General features: G+C 34.0%; 2 protein-coding genes across 5 annotated transcripts; one reads left to right on the top strand and one right to left on the bottom strand.

Moving 5' to 3' along the window:
* The first annotated feature begins 539 nt into the window (after positions 1-539).
* On the top strand, positions 540-2,723 carry LOC145973386 (RING finger protein 37). Its single transcript, XM_083102725.1, has 2 exons — positions 540-1,332; positions 1,407-2,723. Exons 1-2 carry the CDS (start codon positions 710-712, stop codon positions 2,281-2,283), a joined length of 1,500 nt encoding a protein of 499 aa, XP_082958851.1. The 5' UTR covers positions 540-709; the 3' UTR covers positions 2,284-2,723.
* Vps13b (vacuolar protein sorting 13B) lies at positions 1,728-19,245 on the bottom strand. 4 transcript variants are annotated; one of them, XM_083102685.1, is made up of 39 exons: positions 19,008-19,245; positions 18,191-18,489; positions 17,697-17,874; positions 17,535-17,613; positions 17,162-17,337; positions 16,942-17,045; positions 16,588-16,837; positions 16,254-16,441; positions 15,956-16,165; positions 15,744-15,882; positions 15,540-15,657; positions 15,320-15,462; positions 15,046-15,218; positions 14,800-14,976; positions 14,442-14,727; positions 14,197-14,359; positions 13,729-14,116; positions 13,441-13,576; positions 13,077-13,244; positions 12,714-12,931; positions 12,422-12,638; positions 12,129-12,333; positions 11,779-11,968; positions 11,353-11,679; positions 11,058-11,261; positions 10,812-10,927; positions 10,384-10,732; positions 10,191-10,313; positions 10,005-10,124; positions 9,634-9,897; positions 8,934-9,551; positions 8,756-8,851; positions 5,104-8,677; positions 4,579-4,983; positions 4,319-4,495; positions 4,062-4,232; positions 3,798-3,991; positions 3,380-3,721; positions 1,728-3,295 (listed from the first exon to the last, which is right to left on the bottom strand). In XM_083102685.1, exons 2-39 carry the CDS (start codon positions 18,275-18,277, stop codon positions 3,065-3,067), a joined length of 11,304 nt encoding a protein of 3,767 aa, XP_082958811.1. In that variant the 5' UTR covers positions 18,278-18,489; positions 19,008-19,245; the 3' UTR covers positions 1,728-3,064. The 4 variants fall into 4 exon arrangements, with proteins under 4 accessions (XP_082958811.1, XP_082958820.1, XP_082958830.1 ...); XM_083102694.1 differs by having other exon boundaries at positions 13,441-13,567; XM_083102704.1 differs by having other exon boundaries at positions 1,729-3,295; positions 11,791-11,968.
* Positions 19,246-19,389: the final 144 nt, after the last annotated feature.

Raw genomic sequence — 19,389 nt, 5'->3', positions numbered from 1 at the left:
TAATTATTGTATATTAAATTTTATAATTTAGTACATTGTATTATATAAAGTATTAAGCACAAAAGTATTATGCTGGTATGAAAATTATAATAAAAATATATAAATAATGTTAGCTATATTAGAATGGAACATATGAATTCTTTATATTTTATATAAAGGAAGAGACTTAAAATATTTTGCAACATCTATATTTTTCGAGTCTTAATTATAAAAACTTCAGAAGAATCAGTGATTAATTTGACAAATTCTATACATGTATTAATAATTAAATTTTTAATATGTATCATCAACTGCGGTCGAGAAGACGTTGAGGATGCTTTGAAGCGTTTGATTAACCAATCAGGTTAAAGAAATCTTTATTCCTTTTGTCCTGATTGGTCAATTAAACGCTTCAAAGCATCCCTAGCGTCTCCCCGTAGCCATAGGCTGGTATATATCATTCATACATTCATTCATATGAGTGGAACTGGCGAATGTAATCATTCATACATTCATTCATATATATATATGTAAGTGAGATTGTGGAGACCTCTGTTGGACATCTTGAAGAGATTTGTTTTCTATCTCATCGCTTACAATTTACAATCGCTTTCTAACATTCATTTTCGTTGTTAGATATTTTCGAGCCGGAGACATGCCCGGATATCCACATAACTGACGTGCGTTTTATTACTGTATGTGTTATTGATGGTCTGCGAATAAAAAAAAAATGCTTTTGAATTTTTGTGATCCTCGCTTACGTCCAGAGATCAAATGCAGTACCATCAGCACAGAAGGATACGAGGTGACGAATTTGATAAATGATTCTTGCAAAGGATTTCTGGCATATTCCTGCATTAAACCACCAGTTCACATAGACATTACATTTCTTTGCAACATCAGGATAAATCATATATTGATTTGGCCATCTGTGGGATCACAGAAATCATCAGGCTTTCAACTTTATTGTAAAAATACCAATGATTGCAATACCCCTTATACTTTATTGTCCAGTGGATTTCTGAGTCCCTACGATGCTGGATTGTTGTTTTATCCGAGTGACATTGATCCTGAAAAAATCCCTGCACCAGCAAATTTTTTAAAACGTTATATTAAAGTCTGGATAGGACACTTAACTACATATGCTCATGTTTTACGAATAACAATATGTAAAACGGAAAAGTCAGTACCAGCATTAGGAAAGATTGAAGTTTGGGGAACAGTATCGCCTCGTTGTGGAAAAGACATTGTCGCAAATGTATATACTTTATGGTCCAAACATGAAGCTGTATCGCCATTGCCTATAATCGAATATAAAACAGAGATTACCTCTGCAAAGACTACTGACAACAGGTTTGTATATATTTATAATATATTACATATATCATTGTTGCAAGCTAAAAATATTTTTCATATTATATATTTAGACAAGAGGATAAGACAAAGCTCGAAATTCCTGAGAGTTTCATAGATCCCATTACATTGGAGTTAATGACTCAGCCGATTACATTACCTAGTGGCAATGTAATAGATCAGGCTACATTAGAAAAATATGGACGAAATGAAGCAATCTGGGGTAGACCATTATCGGATCCATTCACTGGCATTGTATTTAATGAACAACGTAAACCAATTATGGCAACTGCATTAAAGTCGAGGATTGATAAATTTTTGTTGGACAATAGCAATTTGAATGAAATAAAGGGTATACCAAGAGTCTTAGGTCATGCTTCAAATTCAGCTATAGCAGGAGATAGAAGGATAATTGAAGTACCAAAGTGTGTGTTAAATAAAAATTTATTAAAGAGAACTGTCGAAGATGCTAAATTAGAAGCATGCAAGCAAACGATGGATGATTATTTACAACAGACAAAGAGATATTGCCATAAATTGCCAACAGTTGTCATGTGTTCCAAACAATCCACTGCCAATGCAAGAGAGAGATCAGAACAAGTGACAAAAATTTCAAATTCCTCTAAATTAGTTTATAATAATACTCATAATCATATTAGAGATAATAAATCAGAAAATCTGATAGCTGATGTCGACAGTTCCTTAGATGGCAATGTAAAGAGTCTATTGTTAAACATTAAACGCTTCAGTGCACCAGAAAAAGTGGAATTACATAATATATCTAGTGAGTGTAAATGTTGTAATAATAGTATTCTTTATAAGCTTCCCTGTAAACATGTGATATGTAGAAAAGTATTATTATCTATTGAGAATAGTCAGTGTAAATCTTGTGGACTTTTTTACAAATTGAGCGATATTGAACGAATCCATAACAGTATTTTAAATAGATAGCAATAAGATTATAAAATATATTATCAATAAGAGAATATTTTAGTTCTTACTGACATAACTCGAGCTTTTTCACATTTATTTGCCAAATCTATGTAAGGACAGTATGCAAAATATATTATTGTAATACACTGAATCATTAGAGATCAATATTACATCATTCATGACAATTCTAATATTAAGATTGCTCACATTTTGGCACGTATAATATAATTCACATTCATATAAAGTTGACAATTATATATGTAAATAATGTTTATAAAAACTTGTTTCTTTACTTTATCTCATACATATTATATATTATAACTTATAAATAATATTTATACATGTTATACATGTGTTTTCCTTCAATTTGTACGTTTCTGTATGAAGCAATAAGTAACACGTTATTGTAATTATTTTACAGAATTATATAGTTTGTATAGATTTATAATAAATTTATGCTATAAATTTGTAACAAATGTCTTTTAATGTTTCTTTTGCAAAACGATATATAAAGCGTCAATTATGCAATATATTGTAATAAAAATTAAAAATATGGTTCAAATACAATGATTTTGGAATATTAATTGTTTACTTGAAAATTTTTCTCTTATAATACCGTTTCCACTTGTTTAATTAACTTCTCGAAATATAATAAAATTTTTTCAAAAGTATACCAATATAGATGTTTCAATACCCAAAGAAAATATTTTAAATGCATTTGATTCGACATACAGAATTATTTGGAATATTCTCTTTCAGTCTCTCATTATAGTTAATAAATGTTTGGAAGTTTATTTCATTATAAAACAGCGAAACCAGAATCCTGGTTTTGTCGTTTAGCAATGTTAAACAATGATAGTAAATAATTACGGGTATCTGGACAAACGTAAAACGTAAGTGTATGTTCTGGATGTGGGGACGTTTTCTCGAAGGTATCGGACTGTCTGTCGCTATTAGTTGATACACTGGCCAAACCGGTGCTGCTTGTCCGCACGTATTCTTCAACTCGCGCTCTCATTTCTTGATTCATCTTAAAAGGTACATTAGAATGATACATTAAATACGTCGCATGATAAGTTTGATGTATAAGTTCATAAAATCGAGCTTATTTTACCTCGTGTTCGGCTGGTGATAAAGGCCTGCTTGATTGTGTCGTGACCGGTGGACAATACAAGCACAACATGGTCGATTCTGTGATATGATCAACGCTCGTCAATTCTTTCAACGAGAATATTCGCTCTACGCTGTCCTCTGCCATGTTAACAAGTAATAGAGCTTGTCGCGTGAGGACAAGCGTCACTGCCCGATTACTGCCCTGATGAATGACATAATCTGCGCTAGTCACGTGAAGAATACTATCATGACTGTGATCAAGCAAAGGTGACAAACGCCAGGTGTATCGAACAGACGTGCTATTATTGCCAGTAGTGTATTGAACGATTGGTCTCTGACGCGGCTGTTGAAAAATAAGGACAATTAGATGATGATAATAGATTGCAAAAAAAATCAGGTTTTTATTATTTGAATTTTACCGTAGGCAAGGAATTCCATCCAGCTCCCTGCAATAATCCTTGACCCGTAAGAGCGACTAATTCCGCGGCACCGCTCAATGGTTTAGTCACGACGCCGACTAAACCGAGTCCGACTCCAGTGACTAAACTCTTGGTCGTCGCCTCGCCTGACCACACTTGCTGCAGAGGATGATGCGCCAAGCCAGCCACGGCCGCTAGTCAATAATCAATAATTAGCGATCATCTACATACGAGAAAAATAATTAAAAACGAAGGAATGACTACCGAGTAAACTCATTCCGAGACCAGTTAAGCCCTGGTAAAGTCCTTGCGCCATGCCTTGAGGACGCATTCTGCGCGATTCTTCCTGTCGCTGAAGATGTTCCTCGTCTAACGTTAAACGATCCAAATTCCGCGCAACGCTAGATGCTAGTTTTGTTACGGAATTCACGGTACCTACGAGAGAGGAAACAAGACAATTAATTATATCTATCTTTAAATACTCTTAGAATAATGAAGGAAGAAAATAATAATTTCTATACCTGCTGTAACGTGCTTCATCAGACTGGCTGATCCGTGTGTAATTCCAACGATGAAGCCCCACGGGCCCTGCAGCAGTCCTTGAAACGGCAGTGAAACGAAGTCTCTGAGTCCGGATCCGAGCGCTTGCGCCAAACCTCCTGGTGATCCGAGTATTTCTAATGATCCGACCACCCAACCTGACGAACCAAACAATTTCGTTCTTTACCTCATTATTTTATAGCAAAAAGATAAATATATTTTGCACATATGTATTACCGACCTGCTCCAAATATAGCTCCGGATAAGTAATGCATGGTAAGCGCATTGCCAAGTCTGTAAGGGGTAGTTAGCAGATTCTTTCTCTCGAAGATACCGAAGTACAACGGGGAATGATCCAGAGCAACGTACAATCGTACAGACGTGTGAACGCTCAACAAAATAGATAGCGGTTCTATTACAAAGTTTTGCAATCTCAATGGCTTGCTCAAGATTTTTGAGTCAATCATGATATAATCCGGTATGTAGACTGCGTTCGAAATAGCTATCGTTTGCATCCTCTTGGGACTGTCATTTAATACCAAACGCGGGGGTATCATTGAAGTTGCGTAATCCAACAATTGCGTTATGTACGTGTCCTCGATATATGCACTAATGGGCGCGATTCTCATGCGATATTCCTTTGAAGCTGCAACAGAAATGTGTATCACATTATCCATGTAAACTAAACATTTATTTGCTTAAAACATTATTTATTATATTATATATTTCTTTTCTCGATAGGCACATCTTCTCATAAGATACGTACCTATCATACTTCCGTTTACCTCCCAGATATACTCGACAGCTATTAAAGAATCTTGTTTGATTTTTTCCATATTCGTCATTAAACAATTATTGCTGTAAAACGTCATCCCCCTGGTGGGCAATGGATTCTGGTTTATCAATACTACAGGGAAGTCGAAACCTCCCTGATCGAATAATTGATTATCCAATTGCAAGTCGCCTATGTAGCAATGTAGATTGATAAATCTGGCCTTTGAATTTACGGTGACGACCAAATCCGTCATGGACAAACTTGCGACTTCGATTCTCTGCGCATTTTCATTGATGTCGTGAAGAATGGCGATGGTACAGGCGCGCAGGTAAACTGTTATAGAGCCTTCTCTAGGATTCGTCGAAGAGGCATCACTGGAGGATCTCAATTGACTTTCATCAGTGGGAGTTTCCTCCGCCACTTTTGGAATCAACTGCTTCGACGACGACGAAACAACCATCGATTCCATCGGCAAGATGTCTTCTTGAGCCGAGAAGAAGCTCGTCAACGACGTTGAGCTACTCGAACTTTGTACATATTGCAATAGTTTATCCTCTTCTGATCTTTTTGACGAGATCGGTGCGATTATATCGTGATCCTTTGCCGTGTACTTCTTCCGCAGTAATCTACTTCTAATGTCTTGAGCGGATATTTCGATCTGGGAGATAGGCACGATGCTGATGTGAATAGTGTAACAGCGATTCTGCATTATGAGCTTTACGTCGCCGTACGAGGGCAACCGTAGATATTGGTCCATCGGTGTAGACGACAATACGGATAGATTCACGCCTCTTGACCATTTTAGACTTGCCTTTTCTGTCACCTGATAGTTTTGCACGGTGGAAAATAACAGCACGTTCGACGCACTTGGAACGATGGTGTCGGGTAGTCTGTTACTGACGCAGGGAAGGGAATAGTGGGATGTTGCTCCGCTATCGACTTCACACATCCATGTAAAATGAACGCTGTCTGGTAATATCTCGCTTCCTTTTTCATTGGCTTGTCCCAGCAGGATCTTGAAGCCGCAAGCGTTTTCGATCAACAATTGTGGATGATCGTCACTGTGTATCACGACGAATGTGGTACCTTTGTCTTCTTGCGTTGTCACGATAACCGGCATAGTCGAAGAACCATTCGGAATTGCAACAGATTTGCGGCTCATCGCTTGGTCCACTCTGATCGGACAAGACCATCTATGACCGAGACTGAGCGATATGTACAATACAAGGGGCTCGACATTGCTTTCTGTGTATAATGTGTACCATTGTACGATTGGTATACCCTGCCTTTGATCCTCGGACGGCGAGACGTTCAGGCTGCAAGGGGTGAGATCATGCGGTAGCTGCAGATCTCTTGCTTCTTCGTGTACCGCGAGCGTGGCCACGCACAATTCCTGAGACGTCAAATTAGCGATCACGTGGCTGCTCGCAATTCGCACCAGACGCATGTCTTCGTGCATAGAAGAGCCGATGCTCAAAATAGATACGCTCGTGCCGCAGTCTACGAACGTCTTGATGTTCCCGTCCACCGGTACGATGCCGTTGATTCGTGGCATGTAGAAGCTCTGACTCCAGTCGGGTCGCGCCAACTGCAATGTCTGCGACGTGTAATAAGTATCGCCGATTCCGACGCCCACGTAAAAAGTACCCTCCAACTTGGGCGGCGTGACTATGCCGTAGTGAGGGATCTGGCACAACTCTGTATCTTCCGACACCAGCGAGATATGACAGCCCAGCGAATTCATTATGAAGCACCAAGGCTGCAATTCCAACAACAAGGTACTAGAGACCAGTCCCGCGTCTTGGTACTTCACCTGCACGTGCGTCTGCGGCTGCTCTGCAGATATCCATTCCTCTCCTGTATCGTCTCCTTGAAAAGGCCATTTTGCGTCGTCCTTTCGGTCTTTGAGATCTTGCAGAATTTTGTCGATGTCCTCGACATCGGGTCTTCTGAAGAATTTTCGCTGATCCACTGAACTGTACGAGAGCGGCACGTAAGGATTCGACGCGGAGACACCAGATTCCAATTGAAACGTCAGTTGATGAAAATGCTCGAATGTACCAGGGCAATACAGTTGCTGACATTCGCCGCGACCATTCACCATGGTGCTCAACGACATCTTCAAGGATGGAGTTTCCATTTGAACTTTAACCGGCACCGGTAAGTGTGATCTGATCATGTAAAGTGGACTTAGTACCGCAAGGATCTTTACTTTATCCTGTATCATTTGCGTTACAATCCGCACCCAAATACTAAAAAATTGACCGCGTTCTTGGAGTGGTACTTTTACAAGCCATGGTTGGCCCCATTTGACGTTTGGTTGCAGAGGAATGTCGCCGGTCCAAGATAAGTGCGTTAAGTTGGTGAAACGTAACCGCATAGCCATTTTTCTGTTATTTTCGAGCATAATAGATGACGGAAAGCTCTTACCCGGTATGGGATATACCTCCTTCGAGACCGTTACCTTAGAGCCGACGTCTGTCTCGTACTTTACCAATCTCATCTCGAAATTATCCATCAATTGATTGGAAATTACGAGCTGCCCCGAGAACGTTACGAGCTTCTGCGTAGCGGAAAGCGACGTAACATTTACAAAAACCACCGTGCCACCGATCATCGAATTATTGAATTCTATTACATGGATTCCGTTCTTATTGACGGGAAAAGGTCGGCTCCACACCCAGGCGTTCTCCTCGATCGATATACGTATCATCTGATTGCCAATCTGTCGCCACGAATAAAAATTACACTGCCTGCTCTCAAGAAGTATACTGTCGCCAGTGCCACTTTGACCAAAACGGATAGGTATATTGCTATCATTGGCAATTACATAGCGCGTCAGGACAATCACACTTTTTTCCTCTTCATCGAAAGACGCTAACCATAGACGGATGGAGACCGCAAGAGTGTGAGTGATCGCCGGACCTAATTTTAATGTAAACGGGTTGCTTGTTAACGACGCATCGATCTTATCCGATAATGACAACTGTAATCTTCCTTCCAGGGAATCCAACACCTCTTGCATAGTCAAATGACTGTAATCTAACACGTGCGCACTCAAGATACCGCTGATATCGAGCAGCGTGGAGTTGTCCATCCATTTGTTGAGTACTAAAACAGCTCCTTTTTGTTCTATGGACATGAAACATTGTATCTCGGGGATCCTCCCATTCAACGTATACATATCCAAGGGTGGCGGCAAATTATTATACACAGTAGTATCGATATGATTGTACAGAGACACGTGAAGCACGCCGATATTTAAGGCAATTTGCACGTTTGGTATTAATAGAGGATTAAAGTAGGAATCGATGCGTAAACAGGCTGCAAGAACACGTGCGGAAACGATGCTTTTCGAGAGCGACCGTTTGTTGCTGGACGAAATGACCACACGCCATACACAGGCCACCGCACGTGCCGGTGCCTTCTCTGGCAAATCCAGTCGATAGGAATCCGTTTCCGATAAGTAAAAATCCGCGTAACGTTGATACGACATGTGACTGTCGCTCCAATATTCGAGAATGCAAGAAATTCTGTCGATATAATTGCCATCGGCGTCCACTGTCTGTAACGAATCCTTTTGTTTTCAAAGCGATACATTGATTATTTTAGTTTCAACGTAACGAATTGTTTCAGTACTTACTTCGAATGGAACAGGAGATATATGTATTCTCGTTAATGTGCGCGGTTGCGGGTATCTCCAAGCCATCGCTTGCTGAGGATAAGCAAAAAATACCACCTGCAAGAGAATCCATCAATAAATCAAGCTCAGTTCATTTTTTTATTTTTACTTAATTTAGTAAAAATTCGCGTTAACTAACTTGATACGGGAAAGGTAACTCGTCCGCAGTGCCATCGACAAACTGGAATGCACCAGCCTTTAAATCATCCTTGTAATGTTGTTCGGTCGATAGTATAATTTGTTTCTCATTTTTATTCTCGCTCGTAGAGAGCGAGGAAAATTCGCTTAAGAGCAATTGACAATCTCGCATGACCATTTTTATAATTTTAATCTGATCAGGTCCAAAATCGAGATATAAGCTTTCACTGTCTGCCTGTATCTGTATCTGCGGAATAACTTCGCTGCTGTATGAAGATTCCCAAAGTAAGCAGGTCGTTATATTGCAACACCATGGATTTAATAACACTTTAATATTTCCATTTAAGATCGCAGATATAATAAAAGAATCTATAGATAAGCTTGAATATATCCTGTCTGGTCTCACAAGTGTCGACAGATTCCCATTTAATGATGCTAGACTGATAATGATTTCTGCTCCAGTATCAGTCTTTAAAGATAATACGATTTGTTTTGTACTTAAATGTAGATCAGGTACATTGAGTTTTCTCGATTTTATCGGTGCTGCTAAATTTTGAGAGTCTGCAGTATCCTTTGCCGGCATTTGCGTAACATTGTCGTTCATAAAACATGATAGTACCTGAAATATACGTAAAATAAAGTTGTAGTTAAAACGCATATATATATATACATGTTAAACATTTTTCTTTTTTATGAAATACCTTATTTCGTATATTATAAAGCTGATTGAACCGAAATAAAGAAAGATGTATTTTTGTCGGCCGTCCCATTTCGATAAAAAATTGTCGATTTTTGCCTAGAATCATCTCAGATTTTATTGTAGCAAAAGAAGGCGGGATACCCGTGTCTGGATGTAAATCTCCGTGTTTCGTTTCTATCATAAAAATTTTGAAATCTTTTTCAGTCGGTATCGTGTTCAAATTTTGGGCATTGCCAAGCGCTGTTGTTATATCAAAACAGGATATCTATAAATCGGTCAATATTAGTTGAAACAAGAGACGTATATAATAATTACGTATTAAATGATATATTAATTTGTATTTTTTGAAACTAAATTATAAAAAATGCATACCTGAATTTTTTTAGATAAATGTTGTTGAAAAAAGTAAATATTCGGTTGATTAATCATTAGATAAAATAATGGCTGTTTTACATTATCGTTATCATCTTCGCAATTAGTTTTGTGCATATCCTAAAAAATAATTAATATTTTAACAATAATTAAAATGTAATCAAACAAATTATAATTATTACTCACTATATCACCCTCTAAATCAAAGGATGTATTCTGAACTTCGTATAAGATAAGTGTTATCTTCCCACAATTCACTAAAAATTCAAACGGTGGAAGTATCATAGTTTCAGGAATAGCAGGCCTTCCCTAATAAAATTTAATATTTTTAAAACAAATTAATAAATCGTTACTTCTGCAAAATGTACCGATATCTTACAATTACTGTCGAATGTACACTGGACATCTCAAAATCAACACCACTATCTTTTGTAAAATCGATATCTGAATCATCTGATGTCTGTTTCAACCAACTGGCAGGTTTTGTATTTTGAGAGTTCGAAAATTTTTGAATTGTATTATTAAAATTATTTTGATTTTCCACCTTCTCAAAACTTCTAGACAATAGCGTTATAAATTCATTATTGAGCGTCGATATTAATTTAATTTGATCGAAATTTATTGTCCATTCTATGTCTGTAATGCAATTCACTTCTATGGCGCTTCCACAGACTATCGTGTCTCCTTTAAATGTGACAGCTGGTGCAATGATTAAACAGAGATCAAATCTAAAATGAAACATTAAACTTAGAGAATCTAATTAGCTAAATATAATAGATTTTTACGTGTGCGCTTTAATTACATTACTTTGTTAATACAGGAGATGTAGAGAAATACGGATCGAGACTACTACCATTCCCAAGCTTATTCCATTCCAATGCAGGATTCTCATTCATTGTATACAGGTATGATTGAGACATCCTCTGAAAATATATAATGTGCAAAGATTATATAATTATCAATCTGTATATGTTAATATTTCAAAAAATCTTTTTAAGTTTCGGATAAAGTATAAAAAAATATGTATATCTATATCTCTGTTTAATAGTAAACCTTATTAATGCTTAGCTGATAATTCCTCCATGTGGTAGTATATGCGCACACGCCTTTAACATTGATTTGATACTGACGATCTTCCACGGCCGAACCTGGTACATTTAATATATTTGCTTGAGCAGCCAACTGATATATGTCAGTTCGCAATGGAGTTCTGCAAATTGGATTTTCCGCATCCGGCGTGATACGAATTCCGTCCAACTATAAAAAAATCCCGATATATAAATCAATTTAAATATTATATTAGAGAAATGGAAAAAGTTTTTTTCAAAAGTAAAACGTTTTGTAAAACCTGGAGCATCAATAAATCGTGTTGCAATTTATTTGCATGATTTAAAGCTGGCATCATAAGTCGAAAACCTTTGAACTCCAAATGTATCAATGGTAACAATTCATTATTTAGAGTGATTATATTAGTGAATGACGTTGATGTGCTTTTACCACGAGTAATTTCCGCACTTCTTTCAATAGACGAACCGAGACGTGCAAAAGGTTTCACTAATTGAATATATTTGCTAATTACACTAAGTGGTAAGATTATATCGACCATTTGCATTTTGATGAATATTTCAGAAATGTAGCCGTTCATGGATAATGCTGAATCAAGTAGCATTTCTTTCTAAATATTCAAAAGAGAGTATCAGAGAATTATTATTAATTCATATATAAATATGATTAATAGAATTTTTCCTTAAGGGAGATATTATCAATAACTTACTTTTTGTCCTACCTTTTGTAACTTGTAACGTTTGTGAGTACCCCAACGTGTATACACATTTCCTGATTTTGCACGAGTAAGTGTGAAACTTAGAAAACCTGAATCATCACCTTTTTCTAAATTATCTTCTTTTCCACAGAGTATTAGTCCAGCATATTCGCCAACATCCCAATTTAATGCATGTGGACCTCTATTGAATTACAACATAAATACAAATGAAAAAAGCATTGTGTAATAAAAAAGAATTTATTTTTGCTAAGAAGACTAATATATATGTGTATAATAATATATGTATATAGACTAATATATATGTGTGTGTGTATAAATATTTTATAAAAATATTAATTCACCTAACATAATGTAATATTGTAGCCGTTGTTATTTTATTTTTTAATTGCATATAGACCGATTGCAAGTCTAAAGATGTTATAATATCCTCTAGTTCTAACATCAATTTTAAAGATGATCCATCTTCTTGTTCCAAAATGTATAATTTAATTGCTACCTTTGTTATGGTCCATTGAATCCATGCTGTTATAACTAAACCATCTTTTTCTATAAAAATTGCAAATCAATAATTAAAACATAAGTTACAAATAATTAAAATTTTTCGCAAGAATAAACATGTATATTTGCAACTCACCATATCCTAGATCGTCTTTCGATGTAGATACGGTTGAATTAGTCGTATCTTCTTGATACATTATTTGTGTTGGAGTGGACGGAGTTTGAGGTATGGCAGGGAGAACAATCTGCATTTCATTGCTCATCTGTCGTACAATTGTGCTATTTTCTCGAGGGCCACATAGAGTTTGTAATATTTTTATGATATTTAAGACTATATTGCTCATAAAAACAACCTGAAAAATACATTTCAAAATTTATATTTTTATATTATATCAGTATTATTTAAATAAAAGACTTATAATTAATACCTGTTCTTCTGAAAGTGAAATAAGAATAGGAGAATTATCAATATGTACACAAATGCTTAAAGCAGTAAGTGTATTTGATTGAATTGCAGCTGTTTTAGTTGTAAGAGCTATTGTAGCATTTAATGTAACTTTCTTTATAAAATTCTTTTGTGTCTTCTGTTCCAATGTGTAACAATGAAAGTCTACAAGACTTAATGTCCATGGAAAGCTTTGCATTCCTAAAATAGTAACAGCAATAATAATAACATGTATTAATAACATATATATTTTAGTAATAATAACATATATATTTTATCATATATATATGTGTGTATGTGTGTGGGTGTGTATAAAATATTTTTTATTAATTATGATTAGACTTACGACATGTCCATATAGATTCTGGTAATTTAATAGGGAGATTTTGCAGATATGGGTTCAATGATTCGGCATTCAAATTAGACGAGTGTATAAGAAGACTTGGTAGTTTTATTATCATCATTTGTAAATCTTGATTCTCTATTAAGGCTCTGTCTTTGGCTTGTTCTATGCCTTATGTAACATATATTTTATTAATTGTTTTAATATAAACTATATATAAAAATGCAACAATATTTATCAAAAAAATGAAAATCAATAAGACGGTTTCATGAATGAGTCTGAGATTTAATTCTCATCTTTTTGTTATAAATTACTTTTTATTTAATAATTATAAAAATAAAATAGTAAAATATTATTAAATATTTACCATAAGCGCCAATGCCACTCATTGTATTAGATGGAATGTAAATAATAATATGTCCTATGTGACCATTTAACACAAGACTGCACCACCACGAATATGACTCTGCTAATTTAACCAATATTCCCGACTTCTGAAAATTCTGTCATAAATAATTTTATTCTATCTTTAATAATTAATGCAATTATTACATTAAAAGTCATTCTTTTTATAAGTAATGCACAATAATCAATTAATATAATCACTATGTGATATATTATATATATTTGCAATATTAATATAATTTTTTAATACCTGTTGTTCCTCTTCTACTTTAGATTCAGTTTTTTTTTGCGTTTCATCATATCGCAATGTTTTCGACTTTTCTGTCACAGCTGATCTTTTTTTCTCTTTGTCTGATGAACTATGCACACTTTCGTACAGGCTCGGAAATGTTTTCTTTCGAGTACCCGTGTCGGATGATGTACCTTCGGTGATCAATTGTTGGCTATCTGAATGTAACACGTGTATGCTTCCGGATTTATGATAAGTGGCACGATATTTTAGCCATTCAAAGAAAAGTGGATCCAACGAAGCTCTGATTTCGGCAATTTTAAATGAAACAAGTGATGGGTGTGTATGTAGTTCGACATTCTTAGGAAATTGTATTACGCTAGACAAAAGTGGTACATTTCCTGTGTCACTAAAAATATAAAGGTTTAATTAGTTGAGATTGCTTTTATGTATACATGTCACTGATGTATAATATATGTATATACAAACTTGTCGTCACAATTTTCTGGACCCGAAAGAATAAAAGCTTGTTGCAAATCATTGAGGGCAAATATTTTTATAGAGTTTACATTCATTTCGTTTGATATCATAACTGAAGAAGATACATTTTTGCACATTATATTTTCTAGGTATAACTCTAAGTACACTGGTGCTACAAACAAAACATGTGTAATTATATTTACAAGAAAAATACAACATTAAAACACATTCAAAGATTAATATTATTTACATACATTTTTCTTGACAGGCGTCATTAAAAAGAGTAGAACAGATAAGTGGATTTGTATCTGCAGAGCTAAAAATAGAAGTTGCTATAGATATAGCAGCCATTAATTTTGCCTTAGTTCCTGTGATAGTTATACTATCTGATTGAAAAGAGTATGATTTTTGAACCATATCTATATCTCGCCAATATTGAGGATATAATAATATTTTTGAAGAAGCTTCCACCGAGTAAGGCATCACTATTGAAGTATCGCAATTTTTTGTCAGGTGGAGTTGACTTTTCGCTCCAGTTATCTATATTAGTGTTCTAATATTAGGTCTGTGAAAGATGTGTTCATAATGATTATGCATAAACACTTTGCTCACTTGTATATTAGTAATCGCGTGGCATTGGCTAAACATTTCCGGTTGTAAATCCGTCAATTTTGACGCACAAGCCACGAGTCTAAACGGATACATAGGCTGAATTATAGTGGCAATTGCTTCATCGCATTCAATGCTTACAAAAGGATCATCCGTAAGAGCTGGAGATAATGGAATGGTCTGGAAAGAAAGATAAGTTATATTCATAATTCATAATTTATAGATTTAACACAACTATTTGTACATTACCCGAGTTTCGACAATTTTACGTTGCCGCGGCACTCCCATGACGCAATGATCTGCCAATTGTAATTGCAGGGATGCTGTTTTTAATATTAATTTTGTTTCCATCATTGATACATTTTCTCTGAGTGCTTCATATTCTTCCAATGTAACTGGAGGTAATTCATCAATGGGGGGATCTAAAATCGATATTTATATATAACTTCTATTATAATTTTCTTATTTGGTATAAGATTGTTAATTAAACTAAAATTTATCGCATTGTATAACAGATATTCACCTGGTTTTGTTACAATGTAGGGATTATAGTCGTATTTTGCAGCAGCTTGTTTGATAGTATCAATACGATGAAAAATTCCAGAGCATAATCTGATTGTCAGATTTCCAGATAGATATCTTATTATCCTGCGTTCTTGAAAATTGCTACAAAAGACGAATTGTTTATTGAAATTCTTAATCATGTTTTATATACACATACGCTATTGAAATCATTTAAATACCTGTATTCAAAATTTGATCCAAATTCGAGCAGCCTTTCAGGCGTTATGTCATCAGGCAATTCCACGAAGTAAGCATAATCCATCACGAACGCTGGACATCTTTCTAATAATTTTTCGACTGAAAAAAATAAATTTCCATTATTATATTTACATATAAAATTTACATATAAAATGTTATATGTATGCCTTTAGATGATATTTTACCCGAAGCTATCGTCATATGGTAATCTATTCCTTGCTTGTAATCTCTCTTCTTTCCTTTGTTTTCTACAGCTTCTTCGTCAAACAACGAATCTTTTAGATAATCAATATTCAAATTCCCAGCTATTACGTAAAGAGGCGGCTATAATAATAATTTACCTCTCAGACACTCTATTTATTTTTGTACATCTGACTAAAATAATTAATTGCTTTACCTGTACACCATCAACAACTTCTACATGCCCGCAACTGCACGTTCCTCGTGGATAGAGCTGTATGCATGCCACTCCTACTTGAAACGTTGTCATCGCGATTCCTTGAATTAAAGTATCCATCACAACTCCGTTTAATTGAAGTGATAAAAATGATTTATATCTAATTTTTCGGGATTTGTAAAATAACTGTTCTTTGACGCTTTCGACAGTCTGTAAAAATGATTGAGATATAATCATTTATTTCTAATATTGTAGGCAACGGAAATGTTTTTTCTGAAGGATAAATTATGTTCATTACCTTAAACGTTAAAGTAGCATCATCTATATAAACACCCAAATGTATGATATGACCAGAATATGCCATTTGCTGTTCAGCAGACCAATTATTGTCCCAATCAACAGGCAAAACAGATGATACCATATCCCAAGCCCATCCACCCCATCCAACCGCATCTGTCGAAGTTCCCACTATCTGATTTGTATCATCTGAAAATTATTAATATTATACTTGTATATATATATATATATATATATATATATATATATATATATATATGTATGTATATGTATATATATAACATGAAAAAAGATATTTCAAACAATGACAATAAAATATAAACGTAATATCGAACCTTGTATAACATCCTCTCTCTCATCCACAGCAATAGAAGATTTTTCCTTGTTTAGTGGAAATTGTTTCGTTTGTAATGCCATTATTAAGGTCGCCAGTCTTAGGAGCATCGGTACTTGTTGTTCAGTCATACTAAACTCCATTTTTTCGCAATGAAGATCAAGTCTCGTGATGGATGCCCTCTTCGAAGTATTGCTGTGGTAGTTTATAATCATGCGGATTGTCATTGAGCATCGATATAAAACGGGATCCTATGTTAATTTATTATCCAAATTAGCTTCTTTATAAATTGTTTTACAATATATTTTTCCTACATATTTAAAAAAATATGCAAAATATATCTCAAAATAAATACCTGATATATCTCTATCTTCCCCGATGCATCCATTTTATCTAAGCATAATGTCAAATCCTGAATAGTAATAATTTTTCTAAGCATCACTTCCTGAGTGTTGACATCTATAAGTGTTAATGTTTTATATATGTTAATGTATCTTTAATTTATATTAAAAATTAATTTATATTAATATAACAAAGAACAATTTTTGTTCTGTTATTATTATAAAAATACCTACCAGTGAATGCTGGCTCCCATTCATTATCAACAGTTTGCATACTTAATAATTTAACATTTACACTAAGCACAATATCCTCTTCTACATATTTTAAGATAAGATTGTTGCAATGAATAGTAATATTATTAATAACTTTTGTGACTATACTTTTTATATATCCAGGTGGAGCTTCCTCTCTATAATAAAAATTTAAAGAATCCTCCACTTTATCTATCTATCTATCTATCTATCTATCTATATATATTTTACTATTAATAGTACTATAATAGTAAAATATGTATATATTTTACTATTTTTAGATGCTAAGCAATCAAATGAGTATTAAGTTAATAAAATTTCATGATAACACCAGATTATGAAAAATGATACTTACTGCATTACCTCCCTTTTCTTTTGTAATACTGCTGTGTTAGCTTCTGTGATATTTTCATCTTTCAATTTTAAAATGCATTCTGTAAAACAGATAACATGATTATTCACTTCAAAGTGTAATATTTTGAATATGTTAAACAGAATTGTTAATTTTGTTATTTACCTATAGTATTAATGGTAACAACTATTGGTTCAGAGGTAATTTTTACCCAAGGAACATGTATCAACAATTCATGTATGTGGCCACTAACAAAGACGAATGGAAGATTAAGTTGTTCCTCCAATACCTCTAATCGTAGATCTAAATTTTGAAACGATGCATCTCCACCCCACAAGGATACCTGAAAAAGATGTTTCTTTTTTTACAATAATGAAGAATTGCTAATTTCATAATAATAAATTTAAAAAAATATTATTAACTTATTCCATATATCATAAATACTTTTGAACGAGAGCAACTAATATAATTTTATAGCGAGAAAAGGAGATGTAAATATTTTGTATATGTTTACATTCCTTTTTCTTCTAAACTGTTGACATTATAAATGAAAAATATAAAATATAGATTTTTAGAAAATTCAGAAACATTTAATATTTTACAAAATAAAACACTTTATCACAAATAAATATAGATACAAAAAACTCTTATATGCTTACCTGTGATTGTTCTGGTTTAAAATTTTTTACATATTTCTCTACATAACTGAGAATTACTGGCGTTATATAAGATTCCAATTTAAACATTGTGTTTGGCAGTACAAGACGTCTATCATATTTTCATGAACTGCTTTCATTAAAGAATGAGAGATGTACTTTAAGTCAGAAAGCAGTATCAGAAATCTTTCTTCTGTCTTTTCATAATAATAAATATATTTTGACTTATACCATCTCTATTCAATAAAATAGTCCAATAATTTGAAATAATACTATATATTCTGATAGACATATAGACTTGCCTGAAAATTATATAAAATAAATCTGGGTACACACAAATTAAATTTATTACACAAAATTTTAATATTTAGATATTAACTTGACATTGTTAATGCCATCTTATAAAAATTAAAATTAAAAAGAATATATGCACTCAAACAAATTATACTTATTAAAGGCTAAAGATATGAAGATAGGTAGGAATATATGTAAGTATTGTTATATTATTTTGATGTTTAATGACCCACTAATTTTCACTTATATCAGGCAAACAAAAAAACGTTAATAAAATTAATTTAAAAATATCAGGACATACATTTTATTTTATACATGATTGAAATTATTGAAATTATACACCTTTGCTTATTTACTCATGTCTCACAAAGGAAATAGGATAGAGATATAATTATTATAAAATTTTTCCAAGAAAACAAATTTATTTGCAATCAGGTTTTCTAGCTATGGCATTTTTTCACATATTATTATAATTTAAGAAATCCAAATATAAAATATTGCAATGCAGAATCACAGCTGATCGCACCTGTCAAATGACAAGCCACGCGACTTTTATAAAAACACGTCGGGAAATTATTACATGGACGTTTATCGTCACGAATATAACAAACGCAGCGACTGCATCAATTTCGTTCTTACGGATGTAACTTTTTTCAATTAAAATTTTAGTTTTGATCGTGGCTATTTTATGATCTGCCTTTGTATGGTGACGTTATTAACCTCTCTCTGCGACAAACCAGCTGTTACCTCATATGAAGGCTGCGTTCCACATCGGAACGCAGCCGAAGATAGCTATACAACGCATGCGCAAATCAAAAACCTGTGATAGATTGTAAAAAGTGTAGATATTTGAAAGATGATATACAGATATTGCAAGAGAAAGTCCAGTTTTGAAATATAATTATATT

The sequence above is a fragment of the Camponotus vicinus genome, unplaced genomic scaffold, assembly GCF_025532165.1.
Source record: "Camponotus vicinus isolate PSW18456_S1 unplaced genomic scaffold, iyCamVici1.0 SCAF_1, whole genome shotgun sequence".
NCBI lineage: Eukaryota > Metazoa > Arthropoda > Insecta > Hymenoptera > Formicidae > Camponotus > Camponotus vicinus.
The sequence above is the reverse complement of the archived record's forward strand: the minus strand, read 5'-3'. Positions and strand labels throughout refer to the sequence as shown.